Source organism: Chrysochloris asiatica, unplaced genomic scaffold (genome assembly GCF_000296735.1).
Source record: "Chrysochloris asiatica unplaced genomic scaffold, ChrAsi1.0 scaffold00441, whole genome shotgun sequence".
Classification (NCBI taxonomy): Eukaryota; Metazoa; Chordata; class Mammalia; order Afrosoricida; family Chrysochloridae; genus Chrysochloris; species Chrysochloris asiatica.
This window is the reverse complement of record NW_006408959.1, coordinates 231,756-244,433: the sequence shown is the minus strand read 5'-3', so window position 1 is coordinate 244,433 and position 12,678 is coordinate 231,756. Positions and strand designations below refer to the sequence as shown.

General features: G+C 34.8%; 1 protein-coding gene across 1 annotated transcript; it reads right to left on the bottom strand.

Moving 5' to 3' along the window:
• Nucleotides 1-2,050: 2,050 nt before the first annotated feature.
• On the bottom strand, nucleotides 2,051-2,989 carry LOC102816719 (olfactory receptor 2T33-like). Its single transcript, XM_006877078.1, has one exon. It carries the CDS (start codon nucleotides 2,987-2,989, stop codon nucleotides 2,051-2,053), a length of 939 nt encoding a protein of 312 aa, XP_006877140.1.
• Between the last annotated feature and the right edge of the window lie 9,689 nt (nucleotides 2,990-12,678).

Below are 12,678 nucleotides of genomic sequence, written 5' to 3'. Positions count from 1 at the left end.
ATGGCAAATCTTCGTCTCTCATACTTGGTACACATCATTGGGGAGGAACCAGTCCCTGCAGAAGGACATCTTTCTTGGTAAATCAGAGGATCATAGAAAAAGAGGAAGAACCCCAATGAGATGCATTGGTACAGTGGCAGCTGCAAAAGAGTCAAATGTAACAACTATTGTGAGATTGATGCAGGACTGAACAGTGCTTCATTCTATTTTGTATTTGTTCAATATAAGTTAGAATCTGCTTGACATCATGAAACAACATCACTCACAACAAATAGTCTTCATGGTTTATGTATGCTGTGGTATGTATCAGAACTTAATTTATGCTTATGGCATTATAATGATCCATTGTATGCATGTGATACATTATTTTTATTGAATTATGATTATGGGGTCCTGGTGTACCACTGTGCATTAATGCAAAGTTGGGTTGAATAACAACGTCAGCAGTTCAAACTAAGTCATTCCTTGGAAACCCTATAAAGGGTTGCTACAGATTGGAACTGACCTGATGGCACTTAATAGCACTCGATGACAACAAAAATTATGATTATAGATACTTATTGTGTTTCCAAATTTTGGCTAATTTGAATAGTTCTGTGTACTTTTGTATTGGTGTACATACACCTCTTTTTATTTCTACTTTCTATACTTCATGAAATGTCTACCTAGAAGTGAAATTTCAGGATCATAGGGTAATCTTGTACTTAAATTTCTGAGGACCCTTCAAAGTATGTTCAGCAACCCTTGTATAATTTTACAATTACAATAGCAAAAAATGAGAGTTAAAATTCCTCCATATCCTCAAATCACCATTCGTTTATTTATTTATTTATTACATACATACCTTAGAAGGAGTGGTATGGGGGGAGGTAAAGTGATAGCTATTTGAAGTTTGATTTTAATTTCCTTAATTACTACTGAAGTTCCCTAATATAATTAATATCACATTCAATTAAAATTTTGCTATAGTACATTGACAGGGAACGGCAAGTGGTTCAAGACTATTTCAGACAAAGATGTGGATTGAGGGAGAAGAGCAAACAAATCTGTGTTGGAAGAAGTAAAGCTAGAAAGCTCCTTAGAATCCAGGATCACTAGACTTTGTCTCGCATACTTCGGACATATGATCAAGGAGGAATAGTCTCTGGAGGAGAATATTATGCTTGTTAAAGAGAAGGGTCATTTAAAAAAAAAGCAAAACACCCAAAAAGATGGATTGTCAAAAATGGCAGCAGCATTAGGCTCAACCTTAACAATGATTTCAAGGATGGTAGGACTGGGCAGTATTACGTTCTTTTCTACATAAGGTCACTATTACTTGGAAACAACACCTAAAAACAACAACAATGACTACTGATACAGTACTGGTATGGTATTGTAGGATAAACACTAGACTGCTGGCAGAAGGGTGGTGGTTCAAACCCACCAGCTGCTCCTTGGAAACCTTATACAGGGTGCCTATAAGTTGGAATTCACTTGATCACACTTAATAACACAAGCTAACAATGACTACTGTTGGTAAGTATTTTATTATATGCTTGTTGGTTGTTTCTATTTCTTATTTAGTGAAATGACTATTGAATTATTTTACCCATTTGTAAATCATATTTTTGTCTTTTTGTTGTGTTTTTTAGTTGTACTTTCTATATGCAGTAAAGTGCTGAAGAGTCAATTCTGACTCATAGTGACCCTGTATTGGATTTCTGAGGAACAGCTGGTGAGCTTGAATCTCCTACCTGTGGTTTAACTGACTGTGCAGTCCATCTCAAAAATGAATTTCATCAATTTTTGAAATGTTGTTGTTTTTAAGTGCCTTCAACTCAGTCCCAACTTATAGAGACACTGTGTGATTTCTTATGACTGGCTGGTGAGTTTGAATCACTGACTTTGCAGTTCAAACTGACCTTGCAGTCAAGTGCTTATCCTACAATGCTACACCATGACTTTATTTTAAAAACTGAAAAATATTATTTAAAAATGCCCAAAATAGTAATACTTTTTGAAATTTTTACAATTTTGACAATGGATAACCATAAACAATAAGGTAACTTTATTGAAATTTCAAATTAGGAAGGTTTCCAAGCCACCTTTTCAAGGCACCTTTTACCTCATTGTTCCTCAGACTATAAATGAGAGGGTTCAGCACAGGAGTGAAGATAGTATAGAGAGCTGATACAACCTTATCATGCTTAGCTGATCTGTAGGATTTGGGTCTCATATAGATAAAAATGGCAGCCCCATAAAAGAGTCCCACCACAGACAAGTGTGACGAGCATGTGGCAAAGGCTTTCTTGCGGGCTTCTGTAGAACGCATGTGGAGAACTGTAGATAGGATAAGACTATAAGAGGTCAGAATGAGGGAGAAAGGTATCAAGAGCATTAACACACAGCAAATGTACATGACATTTTCGAAGACTGAAGTGTCAGTACAAGCCAAGCGCACCAGCATCGGAGCCTCACAGAAGAAGTGATTGATCTCATGTGCATTGCAGAAAGGGAAACTCAGGGTGGCAGCTGCCTGCATGAGCCCATCAGCTGCTCCCATGAACCAAGACCCAATAGTCATTTGCAAGCACCGTTGCCAGTTCATGAGGTTAGGGTATCGTAGTGGGTAACATACAGCCACATAACGGTCATAGGACATTGCTGCCAGTAGGAAACTCTCTCCACCACCCAGGGTAAGTGAGACAAAGATTTGTAACCCACAGCCTTCAGGGGAAATGGACCTCTTGCCTGTTAGGAAACCAGATGCCATTTTGGGCACAATGGTTAAAACCAGCATCACGTCCATGAGGGAGAGTTGGCTCAGGAGAATGTACATAGGTGTGTGAAGCCGGTGGTCCCTGTGAATTAGTAGAATCATGAGGGCATTGCCAGTCAAGGAAGCAATGGCTATAGACAGTACCAATATGAAGAGGAAGAGATGGGACCTTGTGTGCTTAAAGAGTCCTAGGAGAATAAAATCTGAGGTAGCATTTCTCTTCTCCATGGTTTCTACTGGAGTGACACTGCATATGGAAAGGGAAATGAGAGGGTTTCCATCATTTCAAACTCTTAGTTTGAATGTACAAATGTCTGCAAATATACAGTATTTGAAATTCAGGGTAGTGATTCAAAGCTATCGCCAACCAGTTAAGATTTTTTGCTTTGGCCTATCATTTTAATTCTCAGTAGCTGATCCTTTGTGTATTTCAAATATGGTCAATATACCCCTTCATAGAAGCAAGTAGATTTAAATTTTACTGAAATAAATTAGATTATAGAACAAAACAGATGCAATTAAATGCTGGATACAAAAGTGTTCTCAGTTTTAATGACTAAAGAATAATACAGAATTACCATTGACATTTTCAGTTAAAATTGTATGACTATTTCTCTGGTAGTGTAGTGGTTACGAATCAGGCTGCGAACCTTAAGGTCAGCGGTTCGAAACTACTAGCCGCTCCGCGGGAGAAAGATGAGGCTTTCTACTCCGTAAAGATTTACACCCTCGGAAACCCTGTACAGGGTCGCTATGGGTCGGAACCGACTCGACGGCACTTAACAACAACAACAACATTATATATACTGAAGGTGCTATGTTGACATAGTGGGTTATACATTGGTGTGCCATCTACAAGTTCAGATGTTTGAATCTACCAGTTGCTCTGCGGGATATTGAGATGTTTTTTTGTTTCCATAAATATTTATAGCTTTAGGCATCCTACTATAGGGTCACTATGAGTGGTAAAGGACTCAATAGCAAGGGTTATTATAAATGCTTTAGGAGAAAGATGAGGTTTTAGGCCCCCATGAACATGTACAATCTCAGAAACCTGAAGGAAGAAGATTTGTATTAATAAAGTAGCAATGAGTTGGAATCAACTCAATGGTAGTGGGTCTTAGTGGCTCATTGTATATATTGAAAATAAAGTAAATCAGTTTGGGAAAGAAACTAACAGATAAAAGTTTTTTATTTGCATTTTTAAATGTAAAATAATTTATATCTACTGTTGGAATTCTAAAAATATTCTATTTTTTGTAAATGAAAAATAAGTTGATTGACGGTTACACATTATGATTTTAAAAATCACAGAAAGAGGTGATTAAAACTAAACAAAATATATACTTTGAAGAAAAATTATAATCTGATATGTAATGCATGAAATATTATGTAATATTTAATTTTATGTTAATATTATTTAAATATTTAATTAACCTAATTTTTAAAATGCGTATGTTCTAGTACAATCCTCCCTGAAATGAATACTGTGCTATTCAGCCTTATAAATATATGAAAATATCATTTCTTTCTTTAACCTTCTAGGACTTGTTGAAATGACCCCCAAACAATTTCAGACCCAACAATTTTCAAAAAGACTTATAAAAGGGTAATTATAATAGAAATTATCATATGAAAAGAAGAGGAATGATTGTAATAAGGTGTTAGATGATTAAAAAGGCAAGAAAGAAAAATTAAATTATTTCATTTCCACATGCATAATTATCAGTCACAGGCAAAGTATCAAATATATTTAGAAAACGAAGACGTTTAATTCAATTTTTAAAATACCATATATACATATATATGTTGTTAAGTGCTGTCAAATTGGATCTGACCCATTGTGACCTAAGGTTTCCAACAAGAGACTGGTAAGCTTGAACCGCCAACCTGTGGTTCAAAGCAACTTTGCAGTTCAGTGCATTAAGTCACAGAACCACACCAGGGCTCCTATATATATAAATGTGTGTATGTGTGTGTGTTTGTTTACGGAATGCTAGTTTTTGCTGTAGGATAAGCACTGGACTGCTAACCACAAACTCATCAGCCTTGATGCTAATCCATAGCAACCCTATATAGGGTTTCCGAAGAGCAGTTAGTAGGTTTGAAACTCTAGTCAAAGCGACCTTTCAGTACAATGTCTATCTTCCAGTATCGCAACTCGATATATATATATATATATATATTGTTGTTGTTAAGTGCTGTGGAGTCGGTTCCAACTCATAGCGATCCTGCACTCGTTTGTCAGTTTGTAGTATTATAGTATTCTCTTGGTAATGAGATGTATGGACAAAAGTATAGTTGACTTGGCATAAGAAGTCCTGGTTTAAGAATCATTTTTGTCATTTTCTGTCAATAGTATGAAGGAGAACTTTACTTTTGTTCTTATTCTTCAATTGATTCATATGTTTTAAATTATAAAGCTTTTGAACAGATTGCTCAAATAGCTAAAGTGTATCTTACGAGTAAGACTCAACTATACAACACTGGCTTTGATTTTGTGTATATAAGAGTTTCAAGATATTCTTACAAGTCACTCTATACATGCAAGCACAGTTTGTATTTTAAATTTTTATTTTTCAAATTAGATCATATGTTGCCATTGTTTCCCTCATAACAAATAGGTTGAAAAATATAGTTTAAAATGGCAATTTGAAAATTTCACTTAATGCTGCCAAAATGAGAACAAATCTCTAAAATATCTCAATCAAAATGATCATCATATTTTAAAATTTGAATTTGCACAAAGTCCCATAATAATGACAACATCCTGGTGGTGGTTGTTTAAAGAAATACAGGTGGCAAACTTTACCTTATCAAGTCTTTTCTAATCTATGTTAATTACATCACATTTTATCTTGTATAGTATCTATAGTGTAGTGGTGGTCATTGTTGCTATTAACTGCCTTTAACAGTTTCTAAATGTCTATTTCCTTGAGAAATAAATATTCTACAGGCAGAGATACATATGTAGATGATAGAAATATATATACACACATCTGATTAAAATATCACAATTTTGACCATGACTTTTACTATTTACTATAAGTGAAAGGATAATATATAAATAGATAGATAAGTCTGTATGCATTATCTTGTGCTCTTGAAAATTATGCTGTGTAATATTGTATTCAAATAGACTTCACAACTTATTACAACCTTCAAATAATTTCATAGAAACTTCAGTTTGAATGTATTACATAGATATTACTTATATAAACATACAACTTATTTTTTCTTGGTTTTATTTTTAATAGTTTATTATTGTTATTATTACTATTTACATTGTATCTCATAGCTGCATTTACTTGCTAAATGAAACATTTAGTACTTAGCCAAAAATGTTTATAAAAACTCAGCAATAGAAAAATGTGAGCAGATTCTTGTAAGTACATGTTCCTTCTTTAGGTAAACTTGTGGACTGAAATAAAATAAATTTCTTAAATAGAATAACAGGAATTCAAGTACTTTAAAAATAAATGCTACATATCTATGAGTGTATTTTCAGAAGTGAGAGATTTTTGCCTCTAAAAATAGATAGAAGACTAATTGCAACTGTCACAACTGGAAAGGTAGAAGTTTCGTAACAAAAACGGTGGTAGTGGTAGTGTGCAGTGGAGTCAATTCTGACTCATAGTGACGTTTACTGGAGCAGAAAGCCTCATCTTTCTTCCATAGAACAGCTGGTAGTTTTGAACTGCTGACCTTAAGATTACCAGCCCAACTGGTAACCACTACGATACCAGAGCTCCTTAACTAAAAGGGGGGAGTGGTTAATCTTACAGTCCAGGAACAAAGGACTCTAGGAACATTAAGAGAGAATAGCACTAGTGGAATGGGGGACTCTATCCCTAGAAGCAGTGACACCCGAGAAGGAGACAGCGATGAAGACATGGAGAGAGAGAGCAGCTGAGGACTCTAGACTCATGGAAAGAGAAAGACTGAGTGCTGGCCGCCAGGAGGCAGGCTAGAGGAATGTGTCCTTTGGTTGTTTAAATTATTACATATTCATGAGTGTTTTTGTGTATGTACTGCACCCCGCACACACCCTGCCCCCCAAAAAAATACCCAGAGGGAATAGATGCAAATACTGCTGAATGATGAAGTATGAAGGAGGTTGTAGTCATTTCAATGAAACAATGAGTGTATAACCTATGTTCTCACATGGAAACTACACTGAATTCACAATAAAAACTTAAAATAAAATAAAAAATAGATGATAGAGTTCTAGTATATGTATAGAAATATCATTCAGAAAAAGGAAATTATTTTTCATTTTCTTTAAAATAACAGCAATAACTTTCCACATTTTCCCTTACTTATTCCAGTCTGTTTATTAGGAAATACCTATTCAATTTTTTTGTGTATTAATCTATGTTGTTGTTGTTATGTGCCATGGAGTCTATTCCAACTCATAGTGACCCTGTACAGAGTTCTAGAGGCTTTAAATCTTTGCAGGATCAGAAAGCTTCATCTTTCTCCCACGGAAGAGCTGGTAGTTTCAAAATGCTGACCTTGCAGTTCACAGCCCAGTTCATAACCACTATGCTATCAGAGCTCCTTAGATACCTAGAATAGGTATATACTATACCATTTTTGATGATAGTAGGATAGGAGATTATTGTCCACTTTTTCTTATTCACACTTAGTTGAAAGCATAAGTAGAGTGCCATTTTCTTAGGCTACTTAAGTTTCAGTCCACATTTCCCTTTTCTTTTTTGTTTGCCATCCTGGTTCCACAACCAAAGTTCTTCTATATTCACAAATTATTGAAACAACAGGATAAATTTAAATACTTCAAATTACAGTAATATGAGCATAATCATTTGACGGAATAGACTGCTTACTTAATAAATATTCTGGCTTGCTGACTCTGTATAAACATACTTCATGTCCATCTTTTAAAATAGTATGGAGACAGAATACAGACTTTTGCTTTATCATTTGTAGATGGTATTTTACAAATGTGACTCTATAATTCAAACTCCTCATACTGAACAACAGAACTATAAATGATATCAGTAGTTTGGCAAGACATACTAAAACATTGGAGGAATAATTCTTAGCAAAATGAGACTTACCTTCATAGTGAGGAATTATAGCCAAGGAGACATATATATAGTGCCAAGTCATTCTGATTGGTCAACTACACGTTTGCTTACATCAGTGTTAAAGACACAGTTTTCTACTCTTGGTCTCATGCCATATTTAGTTAAAAGTCCTACATAATCATTGAATGTTTTCTACACCTACAAAATAACTTCCCTAGAGTAATGCCACATTAAACGGCAAAATCACCATTAATCAGGCAAAAGGAATTTAAATGTGTTTTTGGAGTAAACGAATACAATAAACTAAATCACTCTCCAGGCTTTGATAAAAGTTAAAACACAGTAAAAAGAGAAGTGAGTTAAATGGGACATTGTTAAAAATAAGAAATGAAAGAAATAACTAGAGTGATCAAACGCAAAAATTCATGTTCAGTTCTTTAGCCCTCTTTCAACTGATCAAATGTGACTTAAATGCCTAAATAGATTGTTTAATTTTGAATTTATTTGTGAACAACAATAAGAGATTAAATTATTGATTATTTCAGCATGTTAATGAGCTGGATCAACATTTTATATCCAATATTTTATTTACTCTTTGTACTATATTTTTTATCTATGAACTCCTGCATTTTTCAGTAAACAACATTAAGCATTTTAGGAAAAATGCTAATATATAACCATTAAGAGATATCAGATAAAACAAGTAATGTCTAAATCATACATTTGTGGATCTTAAACTTTATTAAACATCTCAATTTATGGGCAAATAAGATGCTGTATTCATTCAAGTTTTCATTCAGCAGGTCTGGGGTGAGACATGAGAATCTACAGTTCCAATATAGATACCAAGTGGTGCTGATGCTGCTAATGTATGCATTAGAGTTTGAACACAACTTCCTTCAATAAGACACCTAAAGGTAAATATTAACTGCATTTTATGCTGAATTACAATACTCTTATAACATTTTTGTTTACATATGCAAAAGAAAAAACAAATATTCATTTCCATGTCCATTGGCTACATTTTGCAAACCAGTCTCCTGCCTGCAGGCATACAGTCTTTCTCAGTCCATGAATGTAGAGTCTGCAGCTGCTCTATCTTTCCATATCATCACCTTTGCCATTTCTAGGTAGTATTTCTTGCTCCATTTATGCTTTTCTTTCTTGATGGTTCTGGGATCCTGTATTCCTGGAATGAAAGATTTACTGGTCCTCCTTTTTACTTACACATCTTCTACATGTACAGTTGTGACAATCACAATTAATCCTATTAACAATTACTCACAATTAAATAATAAAATCCTATCACCATCATTCCCTTCCCTTTTCCCCAGATGTTTCTGGAAAGAGGAAAACTATTCAGTGGGGTTTCTACATTACCCACCTTGTTTAGAAACTAAGCTCACTGATGAAAGCTTATAAGTCAGCCACATTGTGCCTCTTTAGATCCCCATTTTGATATCCAATGTTTCTATTGCCCTATCAACCCAGTCTACTGAGAAAACAAGCTTGAGCTTTGATATGAAGAATCCTTCCATTTTGGTTGGAATTTTAAGGAATCATGTATAAGAAAAGGTCGAGTTAATCAAGGTGAAGCAATTAACACTTATCCATATTATCAATCAGTTTTATCTTCATCTGGTCGACATCTGATCAACTATTAATACAAGGGTCAAATGGATACCAGCTACAAGCTTTGTAGTTTATGGATGTCTTCCCATTGGCCGCTTCCCTCTCAGCTATAGCTACCAGTTGATAGCTCAGTGACCATTGGCTAGGGAGTTCACACAGCTCCCTAAACTTTGCTCTGATAACCTTTAAACTAACCAATTATTAATTTGGGGCAGTTGCACATTTTTATTTTTGTTTTTAATAAAACTTACACTTTTTAAAAATTCTATGAGTAACCATTATCAATGATTTATATGTTCATTCCTCTGCAAGATGGTAAAACTATGCAAGATGATAAAACTATCTACTATCATAGACAAATGCATAATAACCTAGTTTATAAATGGCTCCCAGAGAGTAGGGGAAGAGGGAAAGATAAATTATTTCTTAAGTTGCACTGCCTATCAGTTAGGAAGGACACTGACTAAATCCGGAAATGGAAAATGATGATGGCTCTACAGCATGGTGACTATGATTAATGTGATTGAGTTGTACACAGAAAAAAGTTGAAATATTTTATGTTTTTGTTATTGTTAAGTGCTGGAAAGTTGGTTCCAACTGATAGCTACCCTGTGTAGGGTTTCCCAGAAGTATCTGGTGGGTTTGAACTGCCAATCTTGCAGTTAGTTCCTTTATTGTTATATAACAGTTTAATAAATAATGCCAATTAAAATTCCAACATGACCAAGGAGCTTACAACTCCAATTAAGTGAAACCAAATAGAGCAAACCATCTTTACAGTGTAACCTTACACAGACTGTAAGTGTCAGATAAAATTGCTGATACTGTCTGAAATACACAAAGGAACCAGGAAATATACATAATCTTAAAGAAAATCAACATCATATGCAAGAAAAAGTTTGATGAAGATAATTCAAAAATGGCTGCAATATACATTATCTAGGAACTGCCAGAAATTCAAGCAAGTTTCAAAGAGAATAAAGAATGAGGGCTATCATTACTGAAATCAGATAGATGTTATCTGAAAGCAGAGAATACCATAAAAACATTTGTTTCAGCTTTATGGACTATGTGAAGACATTCCACTGTATGGATCATCAAAACATACAGGCAACATTTTGAAGAATGGATATCCTAGAACACTTAATTGTGCTCAGAACTAACATGTACATAGATAAAGAGGAAGTCATTTGAACAAAACAAGGATACACTGAGGTGTTTACGACTAGGAAAGGTGTGCACCAGGCTTATATCCTTTCTCACTGCTTACTTATTTTGTATGCTGAGCAAATCTGAGATGTGAATAAATGGAGAAAAGATAAAAGTTATCAAAGACTTATTTTTGCTTAGATCTACAACCAACAATCATGGAAGCAGCAGACAATAAATCAATTGACATATGGCATGAGGCAAATCTGCTACACAAATTCCTCTTTTAAGTGACAATATTTAGTTTCAGAAATGTCTGAAACTGGTTGTCAAGGAAGATGCTGAAAAAGAAAGAGTCACAAGCTGCGGGAATATAAAAGGGGGCTTGAAACAGCAGTACTAAATCAATCAACATATCATATGCGACAAATCTGCTGCACAAATTCATATTTAAAATATTTTAAATGTTCAAGAGCAAAGATGCCAGTTTGAATACTAAGGTGCACCTGACCCAAGCCTTACTATTTTTAAATACCCTTGTATGCAAATTAGTTAGACAATGAATAAGGAAGACTATGGAATGATGGAAGCATTTCAGTTATGGTGTTAGAGTAGAACATTAAAAGCACCATGGACTGCCAGAAGAACAAACACATCCTTCTTAGAACAAGAGCAGCCATAAAGCTCCTTAGAACTAGAGTGGCAAAACCTGATCTCAAATGCTTCTGACATGTTGCCAGGAGATATGAGGACCTCGCCAGCACTTAGCAACATCAGCAATACATCATATAGAACAGTGTCTCTAAAAGGACATGGGAAATGAAAAGGAAAGATAATTTAATTTTCCCATGAATATTTTGGAGTCTCCATGTGTTTTTTTGTTGTTGTCTTGAAGTGAATCATAAATAAAGGTGTTTAATAGGAGCTCTGGTAGCGTAGTGGTTACGAATCGGGCTGCGAACCTTAAGTTCAGCGGTTCAAAACTACCAGTCGCTCCGCGGGAGAAAGATGAGGCTTTCTACTCCCGTAAAGATTTACACCCTCGGAAACCCTGTACAGGGTCGCTATGGGTCAGACCCGACTCGATGGCACTTTACAACAACAACAATCATTCCTCTTTGTCTCCAACCTTTGATTTCTAATGTCCAATAATTATTAGTGCATCTTAATTGCATATTTGATCAATATCATACTGAAAATATTAGTAGAAACTCTGAAACTTGCTTTTAAAGGTAGAGAACCTAAAGTGAATGGAAGAAATGAGGACGAAAAAGAGCTGAACAGAAACTTTCAATGGGGAGTTCAAAAGGTATTATAATAAAATATGCAAAGACCTGGAGATAGGAAACCAACAAGAAAGGAATCATTCAGCATTTCTCAAACTGAAAAACCTGAAGAAAAAATTCAGCTTCCGATTAAGATACAAAATGATTCTCTGAGCAAAATATTGAATAAGGCAGAAAGCATCAAAAGAATGCAGAAAGAATATACAGACACAGTATGAAAAAGAATTGGTTGATGTTTAAACTTTCTAAAAGGAATTCAGTGGTGAAGAATCAAAGGTATTGAAGGAGAAACTCCAGGCAGAACTGAAGGCATTGTTTAAAAACAGTGCTCCAGGAATTGACAGAATACAAATAGAAATGTTTCAAAAACTGATTCAGCACTGGAGATCTTCAGTCATGTATGCCAAGACATTTGGGGAAAAAACAAACAAACTATCAGGTCTAGCAATTAGAAGAGATCCAGATCTGTGACCAAAGAGAGGAGATCAAACAGAATGCCAAAATCAATACATAATAGTATGTATATCATATGCAAGTACAATTTTTCTAAACAAAATTCAAAAAGAGCTACATTAGTACAATGACAGGGAACTGCAAGAAATCCCAGTCAGACTCAGAAGAGGATGTGAAACTAAGGGTAACATACTTTTTTATATTTATTTAAAATTTTTTTGTGTGTGAATTTTGTGTTAGTTTACATGGGTGAACATTGTCTTTACATTCATCCTATTGTACTTTGTTTCATTGCAATGATCACAATCCCCTGCATGCATTATCAAACAATCAAAGGGTACACCCC